This window comes from Watersipora subatra, chromosome 2 (genome assembly GCF_963576615.1).
Source record: "Watersipora subatra chromosome 2, tzWatSuba1.1, whole genome shotgun sequence".
NCBI classification, from domain to species: Eukaryota; Metazoa; Bryozoa; class Gymnolaemata; order Cheilostomatida; family Watersiporidae; genus Watersipora; species Watersipora subatra.
Genome location: NC_088709.1, coordinates 33,415,464 through 33,433,558, shown reverse-complemented (window position 1 = coordinate 33,433,558; position 18,095 = coordinate 33,415,464). Strand labels below are relative to the sequence as shown.

The 18,095-nt window shown below is 36.8% G+C and overlaps 1 protein-coding gene across 1 annotated transcript; it reads right to left on the bottom strand.

Annotated features, from left to right (window-relative positions):
• Positions 1-830: 830 nt before the first annotated feature.
• LOC137387337 (uncharacterized) lies at positions 831-8,758 on the bottom strand. Its single transcript, XM_068073722.1, has 12 exons — positions 8,728-8,758; positions 7,778-7,908; positions 7,487-7,609; positions 7,127-7,255; positions 6,413-6,639; positions 5,754-6,154; positions 5,262-5,515; positions 4,803-4,981; positions 4,259-4,462; positions 3,115-3,980; positions 2,597-2,859; positions 831-2,483 (listed from the first exon to the last, which is right to left on the bottom strand). Exons 2-12 carry the CDS (start codon positions 7,847-7,849, stop codon positions 2,304-2,306), a joined length of 2,898 nt encoding a protein of 965 aa, XP_067929823.1. The 5' UTR covers positions 7,850-7,908; positions 8,728-8,758; the 3' UTR covers positions 831-2,303.
• Positions 8,759-18,095: the final 9,337 nt, after the last annotated feature.

Here is an 18,095-nt window from a genome sequence, read left to right as displayed (position 1 = left end):
ATGTACATGTACAATCGATTTTCTTCTTGAATACGAAATCTTGTTCAAAAGAAGAGTTGTCTGCTCACGAAAAACATCTGACAGAAAACAAAGTTCTTTTGTTCCACTTCGTAGCGATTGCAGTTAGATTAACGTGTACGTTTTTATTAGCTGGAGCTCCTTCGTTTCGCAGTAACTTGCGTAACTTTAGTTAAACACGGAGACTATCTCGTTGTGGCTGGATCTCCCCATTGTTTTCCTTGCCGAAACAGTTTGGAGTTTTCTATCGGAAGGATGCGCTAGGCATACCAGTTTTAGATCAATTGTGCGCTTGATCGTGATTTGCTAAAGCTTGTAACACAACAATTGCACGTGGCTACTACATTAGCGGATGTTTTTTCACAGAGTCCCGCATTCAACACCGGAAACAAAAACGCTTGTTTCCAAACAAACCCGATCGACATGCTGATCTATAATGGAATATTCTTACCTCGCTCTCAATATCTCACTTTTTTCCATTTACTTTACTTTTGTCAAAAATATTATTTGTAGTTTCTTGCAGGGAATTTCGTCCTCTTTTAAATGGTGTATAATACAACAATCAATTTTAAAGCTACTGCCAATGGGAGAAGTTTTTGTTGATTAATGTTGCAGCTTTTCCATTATAACTTATATCAAAATAGTAGGTGTGGCCTGTTTGTTTGGAATCGAGCAAGCTCCTATATATGCTTCTGTTGGTCGCGGGATTCTGTGAAACTATGCGGCTCTGGTTCTTCAATCAAGGTACAGGCATACAGTATTATAAGGTTTTTTGGTAGTTGTATTATCATGATGATGGTGATTGATAATGGTTGAATTCTATGTTGTATTGAGCTCTGAAATTGGATGAGATACAATTAAAAATTGACAAAATCCAGGTCAGTTAGTTACTTAGTTATTCTAATAAGATGCATAACGCATAACCCCCATAGGCTTTACGGAAGCTATTCAGAAATTCAAAACACATCAGTACAATGCAGGAATTATCGGCACCATCAATAGCATCATTAGTACTACTTGGGACAAAACTATTAGTTAGGTATCACTTTCAAAAAAGATGATATTAGTGTATACACATATGTGAGTCTGAGACGCAGGTTACTGGCTTGAAAACATTGAACAAGAGGTAGTATGCATAGCACACAGAATAAACAATATGATGTAATAAGAATGACCTAAACGATTGAGGAAGTACAGTCAAACATGGATAACTCGAACTTCACGGGACCGAGCGAAAGTGTACGAGTTATCAGAGCGTTCAAGTTATCAGAGCACTGTCACAAGCGCATGTATTTAACAGAAGATGCATGTACATATACAAACTATGTATAAAGCAAAATCATAGATTGCTTGTTGCAAGTTATAGAGCCTCTCATGTGAAGTTTCGAAAATTTTCATCAGGAATTATAGATATTTTTTTGTCACTTGAGATTTGTTTGTTGTTTTAGGTGATGTAATGCCATGAGGTTTTCAGATTAAAATTGGCAAAACTTGATCGCCGTTAAAACACTCAGAGAATAAGACCCATCTTTTTTCTTCTGAGCGTTTAAACAGAGATCAATTTTGCCAATTTTAATCTTAAAACATCCTGGCAGTCACATCACCTGAAACTACAAACAAATCTCAGTTGATAGAAAAATATCTAAATTTTCGGATAATTTTTAAAACTTCACACGAGTAAACATTTACGACCAATCCAAAATCACATGCTTTACATCTGATCAGTTGTTTCATTTAAAAAACCTATCGAGTGTAGTCTGTGACAAGGTGTTTAATCCTTATATATCCGCATATAATCAATCTTACAATGTGCATTTTGCATGTTGTGTCGATCTTTATAAAATTTTTATTGCTAATACTCTGTTACGTTTTTAGTTTGGTCGTAACTTAGCCGACGTGTTAGCGACCCCATTAATCAGGTTTTATACGATTTCCTAATCGGTTCCATTATATGGTACGGGGGAAATGTATGTACACAATATACATATATGGAGCGCTTTACTCGCTAAGAAGGCAGAGTAGTCGTAGCTCCGCGACTAATGTAAATTCCTTCGGATTGAAACAAACAAAAGTTTGTTTTAATCCGAAGGAATTTACATAAATATCAACCACAGTTTGTTCCTTTGGCAAAAAAACCGTTCGAGTTAATGATGTTAAGTTCGAGTTATCTCAAACAATTTATCATTGTTTATGAACGGACCAAAGAATCTGTTCTAGTTAACAATGTGTTCGAAATATCCGTGGCCGAGTTATCCATGTTTGACTGTATTTATGAGTAAAATTATTCAAACTAAATGGGTTTGCCTGCATTTCACACAGTTATACTGGTAGATGTCACCAGTCACAGGGCAGAATGCTGATGCTGGGACGGCATGGCAACTACGGTGGTACCATTCCTTGCAGTGATGACATTCGATCATATCGCCGTCTTTTTTACTATAAGGTTGGCGACAGGTGCAGTAAACCTACAACCAGTTGAGAAAAAAAAATTAATTGATATTCTAGAAGCTAACATTAGTTTAAGCTAAGATGAGATTGAGTAAAAACACAACAACAGGTATGCTATCAATAGTGTTACCTGGTAACTGTAATTTGATGGAGCTGTAGTTCTCTTATTACTACCGTCTGTTTTTGGAAATGATGTCCACTCTCCAGAGCTAACGCATTTGAATAAATGACTTCTCATATGAATCACATCAAAGCTGCACTCTGCAGGGGATGCACCATGGAGAAGCTCCACAAGGTAGGCTAAACTAAATACACCGCATGAGGTACTATCCCCTTGCCTCTGGACAGCCTCAGACCTTACTTTGAAAGTCCTGCCAGGTGTCTTCATGAGACCTATTCACAAATACAACAAACAATAGCTATCAATGTTCGCAATGATCTAGCCTGGACATGGCTCTCCTGGGGGCCGGTATTTCCCTAGAAAGCTTTGCTTAGGCTATCAATGCTCAATTTCATGCTGAGTAAAATCTTCCCATATGCCATGGATCAATCTATTGTTTTAAAAATGACTGTTTGTTTCATGCATCTGTTACTATTTGCACCCAGTGAGCTGTCAGCTGTCATAAATTATGATTTGGATTTACTTACTAGCAAGGATTTTGATAGTGGGCAACTTAAGTTTGAGACCCAGACTGTCAAACACCCTGAGGGTTCCATCTCCGCCAATGTTGGTACAAGCAATCCAATGGCCAGCCTCCTTTATGTGAACCACTTGGCATAGCTTGCCATCAAGATCACTTTTTGGAAACATTGTCTTCTGTTGTGAGAGCAGAGTGCTTTGCGTAATGACATCTGGCCATTGACGGGTGATAAGTTGCAGGCCAGCATCAATTTCGTCACTGGTTAAACAATAACTTGCATCTAGGATGTCTATGTTCATAGGAATGCTGACTTGTTCATCTGCCTCAGTTTCTGCAGGATTACACTGGTCAAGGGTTGTGACCCTCTCATCTGCCTTCCTACCTACTCTTCCAGCGAACTTATAAGATTTCCATGTTGATTTTTTCTTGGGTAACATAACATGTGAGGAGCTAAGAATCTTTCTTTTCCTGCACGGAAAAACAGGGAGAAAATTCTTTTTTGGCAGCGTTGCGTATACTTCTGATTGAGCTTGTTTTAATGTAAGAAGAAGTTTGTCAGCTGTGTTATCATCAGTAATGTTATACGTCAATGACCTGAGGTTATCTAAACAAGTCCTGATTGTATCAAGGACTTTAGGTAATGGCATTGAAGGGATTGCATCACTTGTAGTCTCCTCCATTTGTCTGTCAGGAAGATCACTATCTGTATGGTTGGGGGGTAGCATATCTTCCGGTTCAGCAGGGTTATGGGTAACCGAATCCAATATATTAGTGTCCATTGTCCACCACTGGTTGCTGTAAATTTTGGGTAGTTGCAGCTCCCCATGACTATTGATCCATTTACTTAGGAGGTGTTTGCATGGGTAGTGATGTCTATAAAAACAAATCATTAGTATAAACATCCCAGTCATCTCATGGTTAGGTGGTTTTTTGCATGAGAATCCATTCACATATCGCTTGTGTCAGGTGTTTTATTAAGTGCACCAATGATTATCCTGTTAGTGCTGTATGTTTACTCATGATTAGTAGAAAAAGCCATAGGACACCATATTCGATTATGTCTAGGTTTTCCACCACTTGTTAGCTGGAAGCAACATGCAAATTAATGCGTCACAATGAAGCTATAGATTAATAAGTGGTATACTACTTGCCTATAAAAGTCCTCACAAGAGCATTGTGGGTTTTTCTCAAGCTCAATGGTATATGCCATCTCAGTGCCAACCAGCCCTTTAGCATCTTTCAAGCGTGCCATCACATGTTTTATCATAGAATGAGGCCGCTCTTGTAGACATTTTGGAACTAATTTATTATACCTTCTGCTCCGGTGCGATAGCTGGAAATTTTCACGCTTGTACCTAAAATATATCATTTATTGTCAATGGAGCAAAGTTTCTCTTACAATGTAGAGTACATAAGCACCAGATTATATAGCACCAGATTAGTGCTGATGATGAGCACAATGCTTCTTGTATTCAATTGCATTCTTCTTCAAACAAAGGCAAATGAGATTATTATTAACATGAGCTGGTGATTTGGGTCTAAGGTGATGGTAAGGCAATATACAAAACAATTTCATACAACAAAAAATACCATGTACAATGGACATGTATGGTGTGCACAGGATATCATTATTTGTTTCTCTGCTGGTTGATGCCACTGTTTTATAACACAGGTATAATTTATACTGAACCATACTTTTTGTAGTGAGAAGAATGAAATCGAAAGAGCTTCTTTATCATGTTGAGCAAGGTCTGGCGTCGGTTGTTAGGTCCTACATCCAGTGCTCTTTTGACAGCGTTGTTTATACTTTCAATACCATTATTGGTATCAATATCATTTAAGAAACGGTATCTTCTGTAACACTGCACCCATTTCTAAAATATTCAGTTCAATAAAATTCAACTTCAACTGGTGGTACACTTGTGGATGCATTCCTTGTTATGATGTCACATGATGATGTTTATGTTATGATGAGCATGGATTAAAACAGTCCCTATAACTATTACAAAGATAAATATGTAGCCAGAAATTGTGGGCCTGACCGGGCTAATGGAACATGGAACTTCTAAGTCTTCAGCCATGACCATGAAGGCTGAAGACACAAGTACAAATGGCCCTCATCAGTGAAGGCCAAAGAAACCTATGTTTTCTCACCTCAGGAATATCTTCAGTAAGCCATACATCACTAAAGTAGCTGGATACTTTCGTGTGAGTTTGCCATATATCAGAGCTAATTAATTTTTGTTTTCTTTGGAGATACGTATCAACATCAGGACTAGCAGCCAGTGGTCTGAGATAGAAAATTTTTAGTTTAAAAGCATCATCTTTGGACACTCCATTTTCTTTTTTTACCAGGAAGCGATTCCAAGCCTGCTCTCGATGGAACCAGCACAATAGAACTTTGCTCTCTATAAAAAAAATTAGTGAATATGACTACATGTCAATAGTGTAGCAAGAGGATGTATGAGGAGTAGTATGCATGTGTCACACACTCTGATTGTAAGATTAGCATAGCATATGATATGTTCATAAAAAACCTCAAGAAGCTGCATAAAGATGGATTATATCAATGATATATCATTGATTGAATCTAGTTGAAAGCCCCAAACAGTTTTAATCATGCAGCTCCAAATCTAACATTTTTACCTGGAAAAAGCACCGATATTGAAGACATCTCAGCCTGGCAGTAATCAGTCATCCATGTGTCTGGGTTCCACTTGGGATTCCACTGCTTGATGATATGGAGTGCTTCGGTGATTGCGTGCTGGGACTCAGTTGAAACCAGGAAACTAGCTACAATCTGGTAGAGAGTATTCGTTTTCACAACAACAAAGAACAAGGGTAGGGAATATTTTGTTGTTTTGTTTGTTGCATCAAGCAAGCACAACTCATTTCCATAAAGCTCCATTAAATATTGCTGCTGTTTTGTCTGATGCACCAGAAGAAAGTCGTCGCTGGTTTCATTGGTGAGCTTCCGGAAGGTGTGTAGATCTTCTTTCTGGAGGTTCAAGAAGTGATCTACATTGTCTTGATCATTCTGAGAATGCCTGCAGAATAATATAAATACATTAAATCAATAGATAAAAATGTTAGGCATGTCATGACTTTAGGGTGACACATCGTAGTGTTAATTCAAAAGACAGACATCTACAATATACATGTACAACTATTTGGCTTTTATTCTACATTGTCAATTTTGGTGCAAATTTTATTGTAAAAAGAGTTGATGTGTAAACAAACGGAAATATTCAGAGTTGGAATAAGTAATTATTGTAGGTCAAGTCGTTGGTAGCAATATAACTTACAATGCTGATCTAAGTGTTGAGTCTATATAGTTTTTAATAATCTTGTTGGTCGGATAAAACCTTGAGTGTGATTGTTGTGGAGCAGTTTCACGGCTATGGATGCTGGTCTGAACATAGTCAATCAAGTGCTCTCTTACTGCCTTAACGGTTACAATGCCTTGATTAATGACAAGATCCCTTAGCTTCTTTGTGACTCGCTCATCGAGTGGCTGGCGACCAATGGAATCCTAGACAAAATAATTCAGGAAAGAATTTCAGGCGATTGTTTCAATCAAAAATAACATGCAACAACAAATAATCTAATATGACACTCTATATTGACTGAGTTGGAGGTTGGGGTATAGGTAGCCTAACTATTAAGATTTAAATTGAGGGAGGCTGGAGGGGTGTGGTTGGTTTGGGTTGGTTTGGTTAGAGGACTAATTGTAGGGCAATGACAAAAGCTATGCAAAAAGGTATGCTATACCTCCTTATCTTCATACCTCTATAACATATATGAAAAGTTGTGTCACATTGTCATAGAAGATATAATAAACCATTTTTATTCTTTCTCTTCATTCTCTCAAGGATTAGTATCCTTAATTTGAAGGCCAAACTGGGCGGGTTGGGACAGGACGGTGGGTTGGTATGACCCTAACATTAATGCTTGTTTTCGTGCAGTTATTTCTTAAGGATAACAGCATAGAACAACTCACTGAACTATTAGAGACTTACCTTGCCTTGGAAGTGTTCATTGTGTTGAGAAAGACTAGGTATTGACAGAATAAATTCTTCTCTTCCGTTGCAAATATTAGCAATCAGTTCTCCAGCGTGCCTCTTGAAGTGTTTACTTACTTTTGGAAGCTTTAAACAATGAAGAATGTGCAATAAAACCCTAAAGATTTGCCAATCTCATGAACAGTTGGTAAGACAATCATCACCCAAGTCTGTTTAATTGTCTGAGGAAAAACCCAAACCTCCAAACACTCGCCACTAATAGGATAAGCTATAAGATGTGTCTACTAGTGGATTCTCCTGCGTGCTCTAAGTTATACCTAATATATTATATTTTAATCAAAATGCCATTCTATTCACCTTAAATTGATCAAAGACCAGGCGTCTTTCGATTGCTACTTGGGCTCTACAGTCAAGCTTGTAAGTATCTTGAATCAATACTCTTCTCTTAATGTGAGGTGGGTGGTCTTTGTTATCCTCTTCCTAAACAGATCATGTAAAATAATGATACAATTATGTAATAACAACATAAAATTGCGCTGATATAGTGGCTGAATTCAAATTTTGAATCTGAATGAAGTTATTAAGCTACATTAAGCTAGAAGGCATCAATGAGTTGTGTGTGACCATATTGTGAAAACAGAAACTTACTGCTATCTTGGCTTGATACTTTCTCTTGGCAGATAGATGATTGTCAGGACCATGCTGACACTGCAATGTCATGTATCCTAGAGTTTTGTATGGCAGATTGTGGTCAAACTTGAGCCTTTTATGTATGATTTCTAAAGCAATTATAAAACCTTAATGATTTCCATGATAATCAAAATCACATCACATTGACAATGTAGATGATTATTAATTCACTTTACTCAGAAACTGTTCATCACTAGGAACCTGTATGGTTTCTCTACCACCCTAATTTGGCCCATATGGTGAATTCCGGTGGGGAGGAGGTGGTAGGTTGATAATTAAACCCGGTATCTCACTCCATTAGTCGAACTAAGGGTGGTAGAGCAACTATAAAATGTCCCTTTGTTGTGTAAACTAAACCAAACTAAACTAAAAACAAAACCACACATGGATGGTATAGGCCAAATTGACTGCTTGTGTATGGATTTGGAATGAGGCTGCACTGGACCAAACATAATACTCTTAGTTACCCTAGTTATATAATTAATACTAGTACTACACATGCCTATGTGATTCCTCACAAAAATCACATGAGTGGATGGATGTGATTGCTTATTCAATGATTGCTTACTCTCAGTGAAACTCCAAGTCTTTGCTACAGCCCTGCTACCAATGATATACAGCTATACGGGGCTGTATATCATTGCTGCTACAGACTCCAAGATAAGACTCACCTTTTTCTGTCAAGGCTTTGGTAAAGCTAACACTATTACCACGATGCTTGATAAACTTTACTCTATTATCCACTTCATGGGTCCTCAGATGCTCGTTTAGAGCTAAAAAATCCTTAAAGACTGATGTTTCAAATTCATCGTTTGCTGCAATGGTGGCCATGTTGGCTTTACGGCACTGAGTGGCAGCAAATACACCCACAAAACATAAGGCGTGCTAAAACGCACGTGCATATTTACCCGCCAAAGTTCTTTCAACCACACGGTCCAATAACAGCAATGCGCGAAAGAAGTAGTAAAACGGTATGCCTGGCGCTTCTTTCCGATAGAAAATTCCAAACAGTTTTTCGTGGAGGCTAGCCGTACAACAGCGCAAAACGCAAAGGATAATTGTTAATGTTCAAAGGCAAAGTATAATTGTTTATGTGTTTTGTGTCTCAAATAATATACCTTAGTTATCACATTTTTATAACAAGTAAGCAAGGTGAAAGCGACAATAAATGAGAACACGTCTGCAGGAAAACGTATTTCGAAAAAGGGTAAGAGAGCTGTCTCTTCAGCCTTAGTCTTGCATATATTTTAATTTTCAAAACTAACATCTATAGGCTATGCTATCATGACCGAAAGATATAATCTCATGTTGTATGTAAATATAGTATCGTCACACAGTAGAGGAAGGTGGGGGAGGTTGAGCCACATTTTCTATTTTTCAAGTTAATTTTTAAACTATCGAAACTATTCTCACAAATATTTGAGATTAATGTACCCCAAAATGTTTGGCAGCAGTGCGTCAAAGAAAAAAATCTGTAAAGTAATGCTTTTGGTTTTTACAATGATTTTAGTAAAGGTCTTTCCCTGGCTCTACCTGCCCCACACTTGGGGCAGGTAGAGCCATTCAATAATTTGTTATGGGGCAGGTTGAGCCATTCACATAAATGTAACCAAACAGCTGCAAACTTTAAATGGTCCTGGAGAAGCACCTTATGCTGTCAATACAACAAGGTTGCTTATTACGAACATATTATTTTTGTAAATATTTTTAAAATATTGATAAAAAACTATTGTTACATGATTAAAATATAATTTGTGTGTTAGAACTAGACTAAAATATTGCTATGTAATCATTTAACAAATGTTTGTTCGGAACTTTTCAATCAGTCATTTATTGAACATTGAAGCCACTAATATCTACTTGAAACATAACCTTGCTCACTAGTGGACTGGTTCCACCAACTCTAATAGGATTACCCAAGTCCATAACAATATTCTCTATTCCAACATTCTCATCCATGTCCTGTTTCTCAGGGTAGATAAAAAAAGGCCACGGTACCACCAGCTTTACGCATGAAGTTTATTTTGTACAGGTTGTTTTCTACACCGATAATAGCTCAACATAGTAGGTTTGAGTTGTTCTCTGGGTGGCATATTTCACTAGTGCATGACTGTTTATAGTTAGTGTTTCCTCTGTCGGTTGAGTAGCTATATTATGAACTGGCTCGTCATCCATGCTGTCACTGTCTGTATCAAACATCTTTTTTGCTAGTTCTTCTGATGTGGGTTCATGTCTTTGTTCTGTGATCTTGTCTTCGATAGAATTTAGTCTCTTTCTAATTTTCTGTTTATCCGAACCCCTCTTCTAGTCTGTTTTTTTTTCTGGGGTGTCAGTCAGTATTGCAGACCCCGTCTTTTTTCTTTTACATCTAGATCGGTTTCTGAGTCCTGCTGTAGGCACAGGCATAATTTGTTGGTGTATGAATTTTCTCTTAGAGGCTGAAGCCTGAATAAGTGTGTATTCTTGATCAGAAGTAGTTTGTAGCATATTATTATTAGTAACAGTAGCAGAGGTTGCAGGATGTTCTTCATCATTTGCAGTAGCAAGAGTTGCAGGCTGTATATCTTCATCAATAACAGAGTTTGGAAATGGTCGGTCTGTCACATTGGCTGCCATGAACTTGTGATCACCAAATATTTGAGTATTTAAAAAGAGATGCCTGTACATGAAAACCCTGATAAAATATTAGCTGGAGTCATACTCAAGTTGAATGCAGTAGCAGCCAATCGACCTATGTCATAGATTGATACAGGTCTAGCAGGATTAGAACACGTAAAGTTGTCACAAGCCTTATTGAACTAGGATTTCAGAGGACCAAAAACTGCTCAATCAAGAGGCTGAAGTGTGTGAGAGGTATGTGAACGTAGAGTGAGAAGCTTGATATTTGATCGCTTGCATAGCTCAACTACTTCTAATGACACATGGGAATTATGGTTATCCAAAGTCAGCAGAATTGGATTATCTGGTAAACAATGAGAGTGTTTGATGAAAAATGGCATGTAAACAGCTACAATTATCTCTGGTGTGAGGTAGCCTGACTTAGAAGCTACTCGTTTTGCACTTGGTGGAGTGCCATTCACAAAAACCTTTCTCATGAAGACACTCGGAAATATGAAAAAGGTGGTATGTAATTTCCACCTGCACTTAATGCTCAGCATTAACTAGAAAGTTTGCCACGCTCATGGGATACAACAGCTTCAACCTGTTTTTACCCTTAGAGCTAATCACTTCATCAAGCACCTGGACAGTTGTAATGCCCATTTCATCTAGATTATATATTTCCCGATTAGTTTGGGGGCAGGTTGAGCCTGGCTCAACCTGCCCCAAACCAATTGGCTCAACCTGCCCCTTATGCTCATATTGAATTCAAATGCCAAAATAAATAAATATTCTTGGAAGTTGATGTTAATTTAAGAAGAAATTAATATAAACATGCCGCTTCCAAATATATGTTAATAAGAAGATTGTAAACAAAAAGGAGAAGAAAATACAGTTGGTTGATTATGGTAGACGATATTTAGTTTTTATGGTGTTTTCCACTATTTTAGAAATATTTCACTTACCATGCATTTGATGCAATTTCCATTGGTTTTAAAAATGGCTGACATTGAGCGTTGACCTTCTGGAAAGGAAAACAACTCTTAATGTGTAATGGTTTTCAAAAAAATCACTATGGCTCAACCTGTCCTCTGGCTCAACCTACTCCACTCTCCCCTATGTCTCAATTGCGCTGCCATAAGCCACTCCGTGCTGCGCTATATGACAATCTTAACTATTCTCAAGTTCAAATTCATTCACAAACCTCTAAGAGTAAAATGAAATGCATACATCATAGTCAGAGTAGAAAGTAAATTACGTTTGCAATTCGCTCAGCACATCGATATTGAATATTTATTATGTTGTTTATTTTAGCTACTAATCCAAGTTTTACAATTGCCTAAATGTATTATTTTTGTCAAAAATAAGACGGTCAGATGCAAAGATTATTAGTAGGGCCTAAGTGTTATCAGCATGTTAGAATGCATGTATTCATATTGCAAAATTGGAGTTACAGACTGTTTCAATAATTATTATCATATACCTAGATAGTATCTTCATATCAGACTATCTCCAGTAACTTTTAAGACAAAAGTAAGATGATGTGTATTTATGAAACTTTACAACTTGCCTTCTGCTATCAGACCAGTTTGTAATGGACATTTTTTGGATAAGTTTTTGCTTAACAATTGCTTCAGTCAGGCCTGTATTCCCTGGTTGCAAGTTGGGGCTGCAAATATTAGGTGACTAGTTATGAACATCTGGAGGTTTGGGGGCGGTGTAAGCCCCAACGTGGTTTTTAAGCAACTGGACCTTTTAAGCATCAACAACTCTCAATGTAAGCATAAATGCAATCAATTGTAAGCATCAAAATCTACATGATATATTGTTTATGGTTCATGGTAGGCAAAATCTTTATTTAACGAACGATATAAAACTCATGACACTACAGATTTCTGTAAGGGACATTGACAGAACAAGAGCTATCACTTTTTTATCGCAATAGCTCTTGTTCTGTCAACTTGCCATGGCAGAAATCTCTCACAACTGATTCTGTATCTATTTCAACATCTTTATATAATATATATATAATAAAGTGATATCTTGTGTAATATCTTTTAATAATACACATATATATTTGTAATATATTAGAAAATTATTTAGTCGAGCCTGCCCCATAGTGCTCCTCGTCGATGTTTAATTCGCTTCAATGTAGAAATGGATCTCTCACTCACGGCATTAGTGGCAGGCAAAACCAATACATGTACTAGATTAGTGAGCCTCTCTACTTCATCGCTAGTAGCGCTAGAGAGCAACTAGCGCTAAAGCGCCAATACCGGTAATTAGTAGTTGGAAATTCCAAGTGAATGAGCTTAGACTGCAATTCTTAGTACTCAGCCGAAAATCACTAAAAAGTTGGGGCGGCCCAGTCGCCCCAGGGAATACGGGCCTGGCTTCAGTGTTGTTTAAGGCTATCATAGAATGGCTGTAGAAAAAGCTGTTTGAGAACTTGTTAAATTTGAAGTGCAAGTTGAAAGTTTACCTGGTGAATGCTCAACACTAACCCTAAAACAAAAATGTTTATTTCTCGAACACGAAAAAACAAATTTTATTGCCTATAAACATGAGAATTGTCTAATGGGATTTTATAGTCCACTGTAGCATCGATAATTCATCTGTTTTGGTTATAAAAGCATTGCATATCTTGATGAGAAACATATCTCTATGAGAAACAAAGCCAGTGCCTATTAGATTGTGTCAGCCCTTGAGTTGAAAGTATATTCTAAGAGAGAAGTATTAACTGAGAGGTTTCGAACAACAAACCACAAAGACCAATATAATGCCATATCAATATAGGCTTGACTACTTAACTATCCTTCATTTTTTTGTGATGTCATTCTATGAGTGCGGGAATGTGAATGATTGTGGTTCGCCATCTTTGTTGACAACTTTTACCGTTGAAAGCATGAGGGTGGGAATGTGAATGATTGTGATTCGCCATCTTTGTAGACAACTTTTACCGTTAAAAACACAAAGCTTCTGCAATTAATTTTTGCGAACGACACTGTTCGCACTTTTGTACAGCAGCGCTAAACACTTTTCCAGAGAATTCCGATATAAACTCGAAATAACACCAACAATAGAATGTGAACGAGAATGATGATTGTGTGATTGTGCAAATGATGAGAGCATGTGCAGATGAGTTGATAATGTAAAAAAAAACGATGGATACCAATAAACCATTAAATCCGGCAATATCATATGCTCTTTTAAATAATACCCAAATATCATCACCCGTAACTGGAGTGTGGATTTGGCATGGAAGAATATGATCAGTTAGATGATTCTGTAATACTCCCATGACAGCATAACTCGTATTATTCATGTTTGGTAGAAGACATGATAACTATGATAGTTTGGTGTGAAAAATGTAGGTCTGTAGATATGTACATATGAATATGGCTATGTGTGAGTGTATCAGTTCTGTAGTGAGCTGGCTCCTCCTTTACAGGTCTATTATTCATTTCCTGTCCTTCACTTACCTACTGAGTTGCGCTTGTGGATCTTTATCTAATTGAGCACGCCATTTCTTAGCTATCTTAGCTGCACTTTTCTATGCAACATTCTACCAATAACAAATATGTCACTGTTCAAAATCATGTTTTAAGGATTTATAGCACATGCTATGAAGCTGCCTAAAGCTTTTTAAAGCTAAAACTAAGACAATAAAATAGTTGGAATGTTACATTTTGGACACTGTTGATGGTGATTTATTGAAGTTGGAAAGCTGTTTTCTATCAACTCCTACATTATTTAGACAGGTCAGATTAGTTACTCACATTCTAACGCCAAATTCTCAAACCATGTTTTGTTTAACTGAGTTAAGGTAAACCATACCAATTATTCCATGAGAGCATGTGCGTCGACCTTCACACAGATTACTCGAAACTTGACCGGTTAGTTATAGTAGATAATTTCTATTAGTATTTTATCGTCAGTTGTTTTTAACTGAAACTAGAGAACACTTCAGTATTAAAGTGATAAGACACCATGGCTAGACACTAAAGGATTTACCTTTGAGTGGCCGGAAACAAAATTAATATGTAGAAACCAAAGGACTAGGCTTAACATGCTCAGACACAAAATGGCTAGGGATAAAATGGCTAGACACAAGTTGGCGAAACACCAAATAGTTTGTTTCGGATTGGTTAAATATAAAATAGGCGAACACAAAATGGCTCGACATAAACTGGCTGTTATAAAATGACTAAGTACAAGATGGCTGTTTACAAAGAGAAAAAATCAACAAGTGAAAACATTTGGCTAAACTCAGTTTTTGTGTACATTTACACCCTGAGATCTGCCTAAAATGACCAGTCACAGAGAAATTGCTCAGGATAACCAGCTTTCTAGTTTGTATCGATGAGTTGTCATATTCACTATAATAAGAGTCGCGTTCGAAAGCGCTGTTTGCGGTTGTGAAAAAAATTGCATCGGACTGGATTTGAACCCATGAGTCTCAGTCTGGTATACCGACTTTCTAACACCTTTTAGAATTATTCTAATAGTGATTATCTAATTTTAGAGTAATTGTGCTAATAGTTATTTGTTATGTTTTATCAGCACACCTGACTATCTCTCACAGCACACCTGACTATCTCTCACAGCACACCTGACTATCTCTCACAGCACACCTGACTATCTCTCACAGCACACCTGACTATCTCTCACAGCACACTGACCTACCAGGTTACTAGTCTTCACTATAGTTTTTTACTATAAGAGCCATGTCTGTCTGTCTGTCCGAAGCTTTGCTAAGAGCTTTAGGAAAAAATAATATCTCTAGTGGGAAATGAACTTCACTACTCGGATTAATAGCCAGACTCACTTACAGCTGTGCCTCTCAACCACCTTGCTGCTTGTAGAATCATTGTGAATATAGCTAATACACTTGACGATCTCTCACGGTGCACTGACTGCCAGAGTACTAGCCTTCACTATAATAAGAACCATCTCCATCTATCTGTCTGAAGCCACAGTTGAAAGTTGAGAAAAATATTGCTTCCTACAGGATTTCAAACTCATGATATTCGACTTAGACAGCCAGATACTCCAGCAACTGGCCTAATCATCTTGCAAGTATTCCAGAATGATTGTGAACATACTTATTCTCTGTGCTTTATCAGCTCACCTAATGATCTCTCATGGTACATGGTACTGCCAGGGTAGTAGTAGAGTGGACCCTTGCCATACGATTTTAATTTGTTCCGGTATTCGCGTCGTAAAGCGAAAATTTTGTATAGAAGGTCTAGAAACTCATAGCAAATATCTAATGCAAACACTCCTAAATAAAAATCATCAAAATTTTTTATACACATTGTACATATTACAAATTATTAACAAAATAACATTTTAGCTTTGGTAAGTATAGTTACGTACAATAACTTCAGTGTATTTAGGGGTTATGATCTGCAAAAAATGCAAGGTTACAATGTACTGAGCAGTACGTACCATAGAGAGTTCTTACCTTTGAGGAAAATGTATAAGATAAACGTTTGTTCAAAATTTTTCATCGCTAAAATGCTGTCACCAATCTGTTTCCGGTTTCATTTTCACAATAGCAAATAACACTGAGCTGAGCGAGATCAAGCATCGTTCCTTTTTTTATTTGATGTTAGAGGGATTCCGGCGAATAGCATATTAGCATATTTGTTATTCTGACGTAGTAACACACTGACTGCCAAATTTGAATTTTGAGGGAAATTTTTGTTGATATCATGTGGCAAATAATATTTCGTATAGAGAGGGCGAAAAATCATCGTGTTCTACATCCAAGGGCAAAAAAATCGTATATCAGGGTCATGGTAACCCAAGGGCCCACTATATGGCGTATCCTTGCACCCATCATATGGCGAGGGTCCACTGTATGTAAGTGTTACTATATGTTGGCATGACTAAGCAAATATGCTTTTTCCATTGGATGGAATGCTATAATACAAATTTTGTGAATTTATGTGTAAATTAGAGAGTTTGCCATTGCACATGAGCAATCAATTTCTCTAATGTGAATTGTGAGTGGTAGCTGGTAATTGTTCGAATTATATTTTGGCATATACAATCTTCATAATTTTGCCGATGGCATGTGCTCACTCGCTATTTGACTGTTGGTCATATGCACTTTTTACTAAAGCTTTTCTGGAGCCCCTACCATGTGCATAATTTTTAACTAGATTATATCTAAGTAACAACTTAGCCTACACCCGTGCTCATTCAAACAAGCACTATATATAATGATAAAGAAATGACATTAATAAAGGTAATTATATGATTGTACTCCTTGGGAAAATTTCTCATGACTAGTCATGTACAGAGAGTCTAGTCACAGTTCTAAATGCCGTGTAACACTAAATCCCTGTTTTCCAGTGCTACACGCTAGAACCACCACCTTCAGTAGTGAGTTATGGAAACATTTTCATAGGAATGAATATTCTTACAGTATTATGGAATTGTACAATACAAGAATTGTGGATAGTTGGAAAGGCAACTCTGACTGTTCATGGTCAACTATTGTTCTAATAAGGTCAATCTAAGTCATCCTAAAAGTCATCCTAATTGGATTTGCAAGACCCTGAGAATAATATCTAACGAGATTATTTGACATGCTGTGTGGAATTTGTCTGTAATAATACCAATGCTTGTACAAAAGTTATCATTGCTAAAAAAATCAATTTAGTTTCGACTTGACAAAGATGGAAGTGGAAATAGTCATAACTAACATGACCTAATAGTAAACATCTTTAAATATTTTCACGGTAACATGAACACATTTTCTATATTCAATGTAGATTATCAGATTTGATTTCTTTTAGATCGGCTAAGTCATCTCATCCAGTATGATATTAAAGCCTTCTATTATTAAAGCCTTCTATTATGTACGCTTTTTAGTTTGTAAACTAGATGAATGCCTGGCGTTGCACGGACAATAAAAAAGTTTTTGCACAGAAAATTTATTTCTATTTAACATATATGTACAACATTTACCATTCTAATTTGTAAATGAAGGTGTTTATTTCTGTCTGTGTCCAAATGTCTGTGTAACTCAAATATTTGAAAGCTGAAGGCATAGCTAAAACAGATTGCTGAGAAAAACATTTCTTGTAAATTTGTAATTTTTAAAAGGGAAATAATTTTTGTCTTGCAGAAAGTGGTAATGCAACTCCGATGTGCAGAATTAATGTGATGCTGAAAACAATGCCGACCGATATTTTAAGAACCAATAGTTTTCGCAGTTAGCATATATTTTAACCAATCATTATTCCCTGGATGCGCATATGACAAAAATACAAACACTGCATTTTATAGATATAGAATATCTAAAATATTTCACTCTTCTAAACTATACCTACTAAAATTTGAATGCGGTTTTTTTGATTTACCATTTTCTCATAAAGACCATACTTCATAAAATTTGCCAAGTGTGGTTTTGATCTGCAGAAAAAAATGGGTTCAGGGTTTAACACACTGCTATGCAAATTTCACAAAATTGTTAACCTACTTCTATAGTTTATTGGTTTACATTGTCATTACCTCCTTTTCAAGTCTCCTTATACTTGAACTTTTCCTACTCATCATTTTGTTGGGTTGCGATTTACAAATTGTAACTCACTTTTACATGGTAAACAGATATGACCATGATGCTTGTTACAGACAGGGAATATTGTTTATTGAATGTTTTGTA